Below are 13,047 nucleotides of genomic sequence, written 5' to 3'. Positions count from 1 at the left end.
TGATAAAATGATATTTTCTCACATTAGGAATAGCAAAATCTTAAAGAAATCTTGCCAAGAAACAGGGATATATATATATATATATATATATATATATATATATATATATATATATATATATATATATATATATATATATATACATATTGCTTGCATTAACCTTAACATTAATAGAAACATCATAAAAGTAATCGTGGAAATTTTTTTCAACTCACATTACTTAGCAATGATAGACACAATCAAAGATGACAGCCTTTCCAAAAATGCTCAGCAGTGAAAATGAATTTTCCGAGACAATGGGTCAACATCAAGGATGCGCTGTGGCACAGTATAAAAGGCTGGAGTCAGAGTGTGAAGCAAGCAGTCATCTCGTTGACACCGAAGTAGCTGTTGTCACTAGTCACTCCAACAATGGTGAGGCTAACAAGAGCTCTCTCTCTCTCTCTCTCTCTCTCTCTCTCTCTCTCTCTCTCTCTCTATATATATATATATATATATATATATATATATATATATATATATATGTATACATATTCCATCATACTAATTCAATTGTAAAATTGTGACTTTAGAACAATCTTTAATTTTCAGTACTCTAGAAAATGAAGTGTAATCCTTGTTAGGGTTTTGTCTGAAGATAAAATTTCATTAATGCATTTTGGACATCAGCTTTCATTGCTAATTATTCTCTTCTTCATATCATCTTTTCAGAAATTCCTGGCGCTCTTTATTGGACTAGCAGGCATGATTGCCTCTGCCATGGCTGCCCCCGGTGGCTACGGTGGTTACGGTGGCGGATACGGAGGTGGATTTGGTGGTGGATTTGGCGGACACGGAGGTGGATTTGGCGGTGGACACGGCTTCTTTGGTGGTCTCGGTAGTGGACGTGGCTACTCCGGAGGCAAAGGTGGAAGCAACTTCAACATTGGCTATGGCGGTGGTGGATTTGGCGGCCATGGTGGATTTGGCTTTGGCGGATTTGGCGGAGGACATGGTGGTGGATATGGTGGTGGATATGGCGGTGGATATGGCGGCGGATATGGTGGTGGCTACGGTTATGGAAAGTAATTTTCTTTTTTTCATGATATTTTAAAGAATCATGAAGGACCAACAACATTCTTGTGAAAACAAAACTGATTTTTTTCCTAAATAATTAAAATCAGTTTATAAAGACGTCAGTTCTTAAAGAACTTGTATCGTTTCTAACTTCTGTAAATAAAGAAACACAAAATCATCTCACTGTGTTTGAATATGAAATATATCAAATCCCAGCAGTTGTCTACATCTACACACTGAAGAGGTACAGGAAACGTGAGAACAACTTCATGTTCACAGATATTGTTATGTGATAGGAAACCTTCTAGTCACATAGTAGAAGAGTAGAAGGCCTATAGGAATGGAATATATAGATCTTAGTCTTGTATTAGCTCTCAATATATGATGAAAAACTCGCTCACAATAAGAAGCAGAGGAAATGGTAAGAAAATTCTTGACATATAAGAGCATATATAAGTATAAACCTGTTATTCATAGCAGATAGTAATTAGAAAATAAAACATGTAAAATACAAATACTAAATTGCTTTCTTTACAAACAGAAGGTAAAGCAGATCTTAGAACTAGGGATCAGAAATGACTGAATATTTGTAGTTGTGCTGACGTGCTGAAAAATTGTTATACAGTGAAAGAGACAGAATGTCATGAAGTTTGGAAATAACTGCATAGTGTTGTCAATTCCAGGGGATGTTGCTGCATGATCACATAGGTAAGTACTTAGAGGGAGAAAATCAATGAATTGAAATCATGAGAAAAAGATCGAAAAGATTTCTGATCATAAGAGGAAAACTGACGCTAGGACATGAGAGAAGTTCAGCGATAATATTGATTTCTATCCTGGTTTCATGGAGTAACTTAAAAACCAGGAACGTTACCGAATATATATGAGAATCGCAGTGAAAATACAGTGCCATTAGACTACAGTGATTCATTGTTTGTATCCTTATACAAATGGTTAGGGATAAATGAATAATGAAAAACATAGCTCTTAAGTAATGAAAAATATAATGAAAATTATTCATTGCCTTACTTGTTTCATAATATTCTTATCTTTCTTATCAATATTCGAAGGGTTACAGATCCTGACTGTCCTTGATAACACAGGGGACACGACTGATTTTTTTGCTTAAGCTTTTTGAAGTCAAATATGATAACTGTATGAGATGCAATTTATGTCGTCGTTTCTGTATACAAATCATTCAATATTTTCATTCTTATGCTTGAGCACATGTAAATGGAGAATCTCTAGATAATATGGTCAGTAAGAATTATGAAACTGAATCTGTCTGTAAATAGATAAGTCTCTAACTTCAGCCGATATATTTACCCATTTTCATTGAATAATGGTCGAGTAAGGAAATCAGTTATATTGGCAAGCATGTTTAGGCAATACTGTATTTGTTACCAGTCGTAGTTTTATTAAGAAATTAGAAACAATATGTGACATTTCGAACGTTTGTAATATCCAAAGTGGCTCATTTTCAATGCAGAATTTACTCCTAGAAATACATTATATTCTCGACGATCAGACATCGTTATTAATTACTTGATAGTAATAATATAGATGATAATGATAATAATGACAACATTTTCTTACATTAGAAACGGCAAAATCCTAAAGAAATCTTGTCAAAAAAACAGGGGTACATATGCCATTATATATATATATATATATATATATATATATATATATATATATATATATATATATATATATATATATATATATATATATATATATATATATATATATATATGTATTGCTAACATTAACCTTAACATTAATAGAAATACCATGAAACAAATCATGGTGAAAATATTTTCAACTTACTATTCTTGGTAATGATAAACACAATCAAAGATGACAGCCTTTCCAAAAATGCTCAGCAGTGAAAATGAATTTTCCGAGACAATGGGTCAACATCAAGGATGCGCTGTGGCACAGTATAAAAGGCTGGAGTCAGAGTGTGAAGCAAGCAGTCATCTCGTTGACACCGAAGTAGCTGTTGTCACTAGTCACTCCAACAATGGTGAGGGTAACAAGATATATATATATATATATATATATATATATATATATATATATATATATATATATATATATATATATATATATATATATATATATATATATATATATATATATATATATATATATATATATTCCATCATACTAATTCAATTGTAAAATTGTGACTTTAGAACAATGCTTAATTTTCAGTACTCTAGAAAATGAAGTGTAATCCTTGTTAGGGTTTTGTCTGAAGATAACATTTCAGTAATGTATTTTGGGCATCAATTTTCATTGCTAATTATTCTCTTCTTCATATCATTTTTCAGAAATTCCTGGCGCTCTTTATTGGACTGGCAGGCATGATTGCCTCTGCCATGGCTGCCCCCGGTGGCTACGGTGGTTACGGTGGTGGATACGGAGGTGGATTTGGTGGTGGATTTGGCGGACACGGAGGTGGATTTGGCGGTGGACACGGCTTCTTCGGTGGTCGTGGTAGTGGACGTGGTTTCTCCGGAGGAAAGGTGGAAGCAACTTCAACCTTGGCTATGGCGGTGGCGGATTTGGCGGCCATGGTGGATTTGGCTTTGGCGGATTTGGCGGAGGACATGGTGGTGGATATGGTGGTGGATATGGCGGCGGATATGGTGGTGGCTACGGTTATGGAAAGTAATTTTCTTTTTTTCATGATATTTTAAAGAATCATGAAGGACCAACAACATTCTTGTGAAAAGAAAACTGAATTTTTCCTAAACAGTTAAAATCAGTTTATAATGACGTCAGTTCTTAAAGAACTTGTATCGTTTCTAACTTCTGTAAATAAAGAAACACAAAATCATCTCACTGTGTTTGAATATGAAACATATTAAATCCCAGCAGTTGTCTACATCTACACAGTGAGGAGGTACAGGAAACGTGAGAACAACTTCATGTTCACAGATATCATCATGTGATAGGAAACCCTTCTAGTTACAAACTAAAAACGTACAAGGCTTATAGGAATGGAATATATAGATGTTAGTCTTGTATATAGCCGGAATATATGATGAAAAACTCGCTCACAATAATATTCAGAGGAAATGGTAAGAAAATCTCTTGACATATAAGAGCATATATAAATATAAACGTGTTATTCATAGCAGATAGTAATTAGAAAATAAAACATGTAAAATACAAATACTAAATTGCTTTCTTTACAAACAGAAGGTAAAGCAGATCTTAGAACTAGGGATCAGAAATGACTGAATATTTGTAGTTGTGCTGACGTGCTGAAAAATTGTTATACAGTGAAAGAGACAGAATGTCATGAAGTTTGGAAATAACTGCATAGTGTTGTCAATTCCAGGGGATGTTGCTGCATGATCACATAGGTAAGTACTTAGAGGGAGAAAATCAATGAATTGAAATCATGAGAAAAAGATCGAAAAGATTTCTGATCATAAGAGGAAAACTGACGCTGAGACATGAGAGAACTTCAGCGATAATATTGATTTCTATCCTGGTTTCATGGAGTAACTTAAAAACCAGGAACGTTACCGAATATATATGAGAATCGCAGTGAAAATACAGTGCCATTAGACTACAGAGATTCATTGTTTGTATCCTTATACAAATGGTTAGGGATAAATGAATAATGAAAAACATAGCTCTTAAGTAATGAAAAATATAATGAAAATTATTCATTGCCTTACTTGTTTCATAATATTCTTATCTTTCTTATCAATATTCGAAGGGTTACAGATCCTGACTGTCCTTGATAACACAGGAGACACGACTGATTTTTTTGCTTAAGCTTTTTGAAGTCAAATATGATAACTGTATGAGATGCAATTTATGTCGTCGTTTCTGTATACAAATCATTCAATATTTTCACTCTTATGCTTGAGCACCACATGTAAATGGAGAATCTCTAGATAATATGGTCAGTAAGAATTATGAAACTGAATCTGTCTGTAAATAGATAAGTCTCTAACTTCAGCCGATATATTTACCCATTTTCATTGAATAATGGTCGAGTAAGAAAATCAGTTATATTGGCAAGCATGTTTAGGCAATACTGTATTTGTTACCAGTCGTAGTTTTATGAAGAAATCAGAAACAATATGTGACATTTCGAACGTGTGTAATATCCAAAGTGGTTCATTTTCAATGCAGAATTAACTCCTAGGAAAACATTATAATCTTGCCAATCAGACATCGTTATTAATTACTTGATAGTAATAATATAGATGATAATGATAATAATGACAACATTATCTTACATTAGAAACGGCAAAATCCTAAAGAAATCTTGTCAAAAAAACAGGGGTACATATGCCATTATATATATATATATATATATATATATATATATATATATATATATATATATATATATATATATATATATATATATATATATATATATATATATATATATATGTATTGCTAACATTAACCTTAACATTAATAGAAATACCATGAAACAAATCATGGTGAAAATATTTTCAACTTACTATTCTTGGTAATGATAAACACAATCAAAGATGACAGCCTTTCCAAAAATGCTCAGCAGTGAAAATGAATTTTCCGAGACAATGGGTCAACATCAAGGATGCGCTGTGGCACAGTATAAAAGGCTGGAGTCAGAGTGTGAAGCAAGCAGTCATCTCGTTGACACCGAAGTAGCTGTTGTCACTAGTCACTCCAACAATGGTGAGGGTAACAAGATATATATATATATATATATATATATATATATATATATATATATATATATATATATATATATATATATATATATATATATATATATATATATATATATATATATATATATATATATATATATATATTTTCCATCATACTAATTCAATTGTAAAATTGTGACTTTAGAACAATGCTTAATTTTCAGTACTCTAGAAAATGAAGTGTAATCCTTGTTAGGGTTTTGTCTGAAGATAACATTTCAGTAATGTATTTTGGGCATCAATTTTCATTGCTAATTATTCTCTTCTTCATATCATTTTTTCAGAAATTCCTGGCGCTCTTTATTGGACTGGCAGGCATGATTGCCTCTGCCATGGCTGCCCCCGGTGGCTACGGTGGTTACGGTGGTGGATACGGAGGTGGATTTGGTGGTGGATTTGGCGGACACGGAGGTGGATTTGGCGGTGGACACGGCTTCTTCGGTGGTCGTGGTAGTGGACGTGGTTTCTCCGGAGGGAAAGGTGGAAGCAACTTCAACCTTGGCTATGGCGGTGGTGGATTTGGCGGCCATGGTGGATTTGGCTTTGGCGGATTTGGCGGAGGACATGGTGGTGGATATGGTGGTGGATATGGCGGCGGATATGGTGGTGGATACGGTTATGGAAAGTAATTTTCTCTTTTCATGATGTTGCTAAAGGCTCGTGGAGGACGAATGTCAGCTTTGAAAGGAACTTATGTCGGAGCCTGAATAGTTTAACGCAATATGATAAATGTCACTTCTTGAAATGACTTGTATTAAGACATACATATATTTTGTAAATAAAGAGATTCATCTGACTGTGTTAGTATGTGTTGAATCCGAAACCTGTCCCATCCTGGCGGTGTTGTGTACATGCACTATACACCAACGTGAGGCAGGACACCTGAGGAAACACCTCAGTGTTCACACTTTCAGTAAGGTTGTGGAACACAGACGTTATTTACTTTAGTAAGGAAAGATGACCAAACTGGCCTACAGGGCTGTAAAACCTCGATAGACCTCGCTCATGTATATGGCATGAACAGATGAACTGTCATTTGCTCGTATTAAGTAACAAGAGTAATAAATGGTACGATATAGATGATCGATCCTACGGATAATGTTCCCTTAGAGAAATGCAAAAACAAAGAAATATATGGAATCATTAATTTCGTGGAATGTAAAGGAATAACTGTATGTAAATTTGTTAGTTACGCTGGTAGATGGGTAAATATTGAAAATACAATGTACAGGTGAGCTTCAGAGAAAAGTTGTCCAAAAATCGGTAAAAAAGAATGACAAGACACAGGATATGATGAAGGTTTCGCGACTATTCGGAAGACGGTAGAGGGTTAGAGATAGTATTGTGAGTGGCCAGAGAGTAAGAATTCGTCAGAACCAGGGAGCATCAAGGTATACATATTTCAGAAAGGCTCTACAGAATATCACTAACAAATCATGGGAAGTCAGAGAAAACTTCGACAGAATAGCAAAGCCGAAGTTGAACTTCGAGGTTCTGTGTATGTACAGAAGTAAGGATATGTGAAGTTTATCGAATATGTACGTTAAAGATAAAGGGTTAGATGATGTAGTACCTGTTACATTATGCGAACGTTAAGGGATCAAAAAAATGTTGAAACTTATAAAATTCACGAAATAAAAAGAATATGGTGTACATACATTAGTCCTTTTCATTTACTTCTTAATTTTCTTGTCAATATACAAAAAAATATAGATCCTGCATGTCCTTAACAACGCTGGAAACACAATTGGCTTCTATGACTGACTGTCATAAAGTAAAAAATTGTATAATGTAATTCATCTCATTTTCCAATACTGGTGATTTTAATATTGTATTTTCCTTGTTAACCACAGCATCTGATAAGATAATCATGTCATAATTTACAAGGAAAATGATACTCTAATTTTATCAGGAAATAAAAAAGACAGAAATATCAGCTCATACATTTACAATTTTCATTTTCATTATGCCCAAGAGAATAGATGATCCGTCGCTCATATTATGGAAATGAGGAAATTTAACCTTATGTGACGATTTTGAAGGTCCATTTTCAATCCATATTTAGTTAACAGAAAAAACATTTTATCACAGTAGATAGAATGTATCTTCTTTCAAACAGAAATGAAAAAAATGTTTCTCCATCTACCAAACATTTCAAAAGACGAAATAAACTTGCCTTAATATTAGGGCTAAATTTTTCAATGAAGTATGCTAATGCAATGGGAGTGAGTTGATAGAAACAAACACAAAGATATCAAAGATTGAGAAAGGTGTAAAGATATTACCTAGAAAATGATTTAATTGCTTTTTCGGTACTCAATAGATTAGTAAGACAAGAACAGATTTAGATAACTGAACTCATGATTATAAGTCAAGTGTTAACTTGCAAGTGAATAAAAGAGAAAAACCTTGTTTTCTGTCATGTTACAGTCTTTAATCATGTGACTGAATATACTTACTGTCTATTTTGTTTGAAAGCTAACGATTATACCAAAGAGTGTTTCAGTTTAACAGATGGACAGGTATCCTTCGACAAAGTCAAATACAAAGCGTTTATGAATATGGAAACTTATTAAAGGTATCAAGAGATTAACCCATCGCCTTATCTGGTCAAGGTCCTTGCCTTTAGGTCTGTCAAAGCAAATGGGGTTACGAAGTACCGCAAGGTCGCATGTTAGTTAGACACAAAGACCACCTGAGCTTGTATGTACCATGTCAACATTATCCTTAAAATAATAAGAAATCTATGAAAAATCATCATCGTCTGTTAAAAAAATGAAAGCAAGAATGATCACTGCTTTAATTGGTAACAATGGACTAATCTGAAGACTACAACCATCTCAAAAATGCTGGAGTAGAATTTCAGTTTTGAAGACAATGGTCGAATTAACAAGGAAGAATTACGGCTCAGTATAAAAGGCTAGAGCCGGAGTGTGAGGGCAGCAGTCACCTCGCTGACACCGAAGCAGCTGTTGTCACTAACACAATGGTGAGAATATATATATATATATATATATATATATATATATATATATATATATATATATATATATATATATATATATATAAAATGGTATCGAAATATGAATATTTTGGTTTTCAAGATTGTACAAAATGAAGTGTGAGACCTTGGTAGGAGAAACAGCTGAATATTTTGCACATCAATTTTCATTGCTAATTATTCTCTTCTTCATATCATCCTTTCAGAAATTCCTGGCGCTCTTCATTGGACTGGCAGGCATGATTGCCTCCGTCATGGCTGCCCCCGGTGGCTACGGTGGTTACGGTGGTTACGGTGGCGGATACGGAGGTGGATTTGGTGGTGGATTTGGCGGACACGGAGGTGGATTTGGCGGTGGACACGGCTTTTTCGGTGGTCGTGGCAGTAGACGTGGATTTTCTGGGGGCAAAGGTGGAAGTAACTTCAACCTTGGCTATGGCGGTGGTGGATTTGGTGGTCATGGTGGATTTGGCTTTGGTGGCTTTGGCGGAGGACATGGTGGTGGATATGGAGGCGGATATGGCGGCGGATATGGTGGTGGCTATGGATATGGAAAGTGATTTTCTATTTCCTGATAATCCTGAAGAATCATAAAGGACCAACAGCATCCTTGTAAAGGGAATCTGATTTTTCCCTTAAACAGTTAACATCTGTTTATGAAAACCATCATCTCATCTAGATGATGATGTATTGTCTCTAATCTTCTGTAAATAAAGAAACACAAAATCATCTCATTGTATTATTGTGTCTTGAACATGAGAAGCATTCCATCTTAACAGTGTTGTCTGCATCTACATACCAAAGAGAATAGGAAACGTGAACATAACACTTCCAGGTTCACAGTTATGTTGTGTGATACAGAACTGTTCCACTGTGTTGCTGGGAAACGTGACATACCTATAGGGTTGTAATGTGTAGAACTCAGTCATGTATATGACATGACGTGATGCTATAGAATTAGCTCGTACTAAGTAAAAAGAGGAACGTCTTCAGATAGATAGTTGTTAATGAAACGTTATCTTGAGAGAAAAAAAACAAGGCACTTGCATATATCTATATCTATATCTATATCTATCTATCTATCTATCTATATGGCCAAAGATTCGATATATCTGGTTCGACCCCAGGCTGGCCTGTGCTGACTCATGATCAGTGTGTATGTGTGTGTGTGTGTGTGTGTGTGTGTGTGTGTGTGTGTGTGTGTGTGTGTATGTGTGTGTGTGAGTAATCACGATTTTCTTTGAAACGAATGGTAGAACGGAGGTGAAAATTTGTAATCTGAATCATCAGAGAGAATAACGGAAGAGGGAAGTGGGTATGATGCATTGTTAAGTCCAAGGTGAAGTATTACAATGGAATAATTAGGTGAAAACAAAGATGTTAAGAACTTTTGGAACATGATTTTGTGATGAAGGAGATTAGATGAAAAGATGCTTTTACTTAAATGATTAATAGATTTAGCCTGTAAAAGAGGTATGGCCTGTAGAATAGATATGGCCTGTAAATGTAGGCACATGTGGAATACATTTATATTAACGGGGGATACGATAAATCTCAGGGCCAGCGTGCAATGTTGCTGAAGGTTTTCCATCGGTACGAAGGGATGAGAATCTATGGAGGACTGAAAAGCACAGGAAGATAAGCTGTTTAGATGAGGAATGTATTCTGAAACCCTGGTGATGCATGTGCAACATATATTTAAAGATTTCTTACAAGGAAGACTTGAGTGGAACAGAGTTACAGCAAGAGAACTGAAGATTAATCTATATGAATGATAGAATAAAAGCAAAGAAAATAGCAAACGAACAGAATGCTGTAGGACATGCAACAGTAAATACAGCGCATGAATACAGTTTGACACACACTTAGAAAACAATTATGTGCATAATCTTGTTTATGTCATGTGTTTAGTAGTTAATCATTAATGAAGCAAGGAGACCATATCATTCCAGAAAGATTCAAATAGTCATCTTTTATAGTCAAAGTTTTATCCCAGCTATCAATGAATTTGGAAAGTGAGATGTATTGTCGAACATTAACCATGATTAATTTAAAGTCTATTACATTATCTCTTTCATCATTTGTGGAAATCATCTTTCTTCAGTTTTAAAAAGATAGGTAAGTGTAAGAAAAATTATAAATGCGCACTTTCATAGAACATACAAACAGCCAAAATTCCTGAGGGAAAATAACTGTTACTGATAATGATAAAAGATATTTCCAGAAGTTTTCGTAACTTCCCAATAATTTTATTATTTACTGATTAGTGAATAATAGATAAAGATAAAAAGATTAAGAAATATGTTTTTCTAAGACAATAGTCCAATATCAAGGATACACTGAGGATCTGTATAAAAGGACAGAGCCAGAGTGTGAGGGCAGCAATCACCTTGTTGACACCGGAGCAGCTGTGTTGTCACTTGCACAATGGTGAGGCCAGTTGAGGTATTCCTTAGTCTTAAACATGAACGCAAATACAGTTTCAGACTCACTCCAGTCTGTAGTACACTGGAAAAAATGTATTTACGTTTATGTCTGGTTACGTCCAGAAATATTTCCTTGAAGATATTTCTGTATTGTGTGGTTAGGTATCTTAATCACACTTTGCAAGAGTACGACAAAACTTAGCCTTGAGACGAGGAAGTTCCATTCAACACTTACACTTTGCTTAAAACGAAGCAATCGTCTGATACAACTTGATATATTGTTGCAGAGATATGTGTAATTTGTGTTCACAGAGTAATTGGGCTAACCAAAGAAACCAGAAATGATCAGGGAATGCAAGTGCTACCGCGAAGAGAAAACTTACATATATGCGACAATCACCACTAGAAAGAGAAAATAAAAACAGTGAGTACTTTCGTTTATTACATCTGATGATGTAATAAACGAAAGTACTCACTGTTTACAGGGAAATGATGGACACCTTGGAGGCAACAAGGTTTATTATCAAGGAGAATGTACCAATTTCCGTCCCATGGACAGTGATATAGCCTCACTGAGAGTATCTTCTCTCTGGCTGAGTAGCAACTTGTGGCCGTAATAAGACCGTTATTTAGATGTATGATTACAACCTATTTGTCTGCAGACATTGTGGTATTCCAGTAAGGACACTTAAACTCGAGAACGATGGATGATAATGTTTGGCTGCGTTGGTGAAGAAGGATCTTTTGACTTGATTGCACTGATTTCACAACTGTTTTTGTTTATTCATCCGTTCTTCCTTGTTTTCAGAAGCACTTGGCCCTCATCCTTGGATTGGTAGGCATGATTGCCTCAGCCATGGCTGCCCCCGGTGGCTACGGCGGCTACGGTGTCGGATACGGAGGTGGATTCCATGGTGGATTTGCCGGACACGGAGGTGGATTCGGCGGTGGACACGGCTTCTTCGGTGGTCGTGGTAGTGGACGTGGCTTCTCCGGAGGCAAAGGTGGAAGCAACTTCAACATTGGAGTCGGCGGCGGTGGCGGATTTGGCTTTGGCGGCTATGGCCACGGTGGCTTCGGCCACGGTGGCTTCGGCCACGGTGGCTTCCGTCATGGTGGATATGGTTTCGGTGGCTATGGAGGAGGATATGGCGGCGGCTACAAATATGGGAAGTAAATGACTTCACTTACATCACTGCAGATCATGATGAAATCCAAACGACATTCTTGTGAGGGGGTGAAACAGGCACATTTGTACACAATTCAAAACACTCTGTAGAGAAGTCAGTTACTGAAGTCTCTATTGTTTGTGATATAAAGCAAATAAAGAAAAAAATAAGAAATGACATTTATCACTATCTGTCGAATATGAATTGTATGGCATCTTGACTATATTATCTACGATCATGGAAGAATCGGATGGATAAAGCAAAACCAGTATATATATATATATATATATATATATATATATATATATATATATATATATATATATATATATATATATATATATATATATATATATATACATATATATATATATATATATATATATATATATATATATATATATATATATACATATATATATATATATATATATATATATATATATATATATATATATATATATATGTATATATATATATATATATATATATATATATATATATATATATATATATATATATATATATATATATATATATATATATATATATATATATATATATATATATATATTGGTTAATTCTGCATGCCAATATCACATTAAAGATAAAGTACAACAAAAAAATCCCAAATATGATTACATTTATGTATGACG

At 34.7% G+C, this 13,047-nt stretch overlaps 2 protein-coding genes and 1 long non-coding RNA gene across 3 annotated transcripts; all 3 read left to right on the top strand.

Moving 5' to 3' along the window:
• Positions 1 to 5,704: 5,704 nt before the first annotated feature.
• On the top strand, positions 5,705 to 6,592 carry LOC139761579 (uncharacterized). The gene is made up of 2 exons (XR_011715553.1): positions 5,705 to 5,760; positions 6,080 to 6,592. It is a non-coding gene; the product is annotated as an uncharacterized lncRNA (long non-coding RNA).
• A 2,147-nt stretch (positions 6,593 to 8,739) lies between these two features.
• Positions 8,740 to 9,519, top strand: LOC139761578 (uncharacterized). Its single transcript, XM_071685840.1, has 2 exons — positions 8,740 to 8,784; positions 9,003 to 9,519. Exons 1-2 carry the CDS (start codon positions 8,782 to 8,784, stop codon positions 9,354 to 9,356), a joined length of 357 nt encoding a protein of 118 aa, XP_071541941.1. The 5' UTR covers positions 8,740 to 8,781; the 3' UTR covers positions 9,357 to 9,519.
• A 1,650-nt stretch (positions 9,520 to 11,169) lies between these two features.
• On the top strand, positions 11,170 to 12,571 carry LOC139761577 (uncharacterized). The gene is made up of 2 exons (XM_071685839.1): positions 11,170 to 11,226; positions 12,031 to 12,571. The coding sequence occupies exons 1-2, from the start codon at positions 11,224 to 11,226 to the stop codon at positions 12,397 to 12,399; spliced, it is 372 nt and encodes a 123-aa protein (XP_071541940.1). The 5' UTR covers positions 11,170 to 11,223; the 3' UTR covers positions 12,400 to 12,571.
• Positions 12,572 to 13,047: the final 476 nt, after the last annotated feature.

This window comes from Panulirus ornatus, chromosome 40 (genome assembly GCF_036320965.1).
Source record: "Panulirus ornatus isolate Po-2019 chromosome 40, ASM3632096v1, whole genome shotgun sequence".
Classification (NCBI taxonomy): Eukaryota; Metazoa; Arthropoda; class Malacostraca; order Decapoda; family Palinuridae; genus Panulirus; species Panulirus ornatus.
This window is presented reverse-complemented; position numbering and strand designations above follow the sequence as displayed.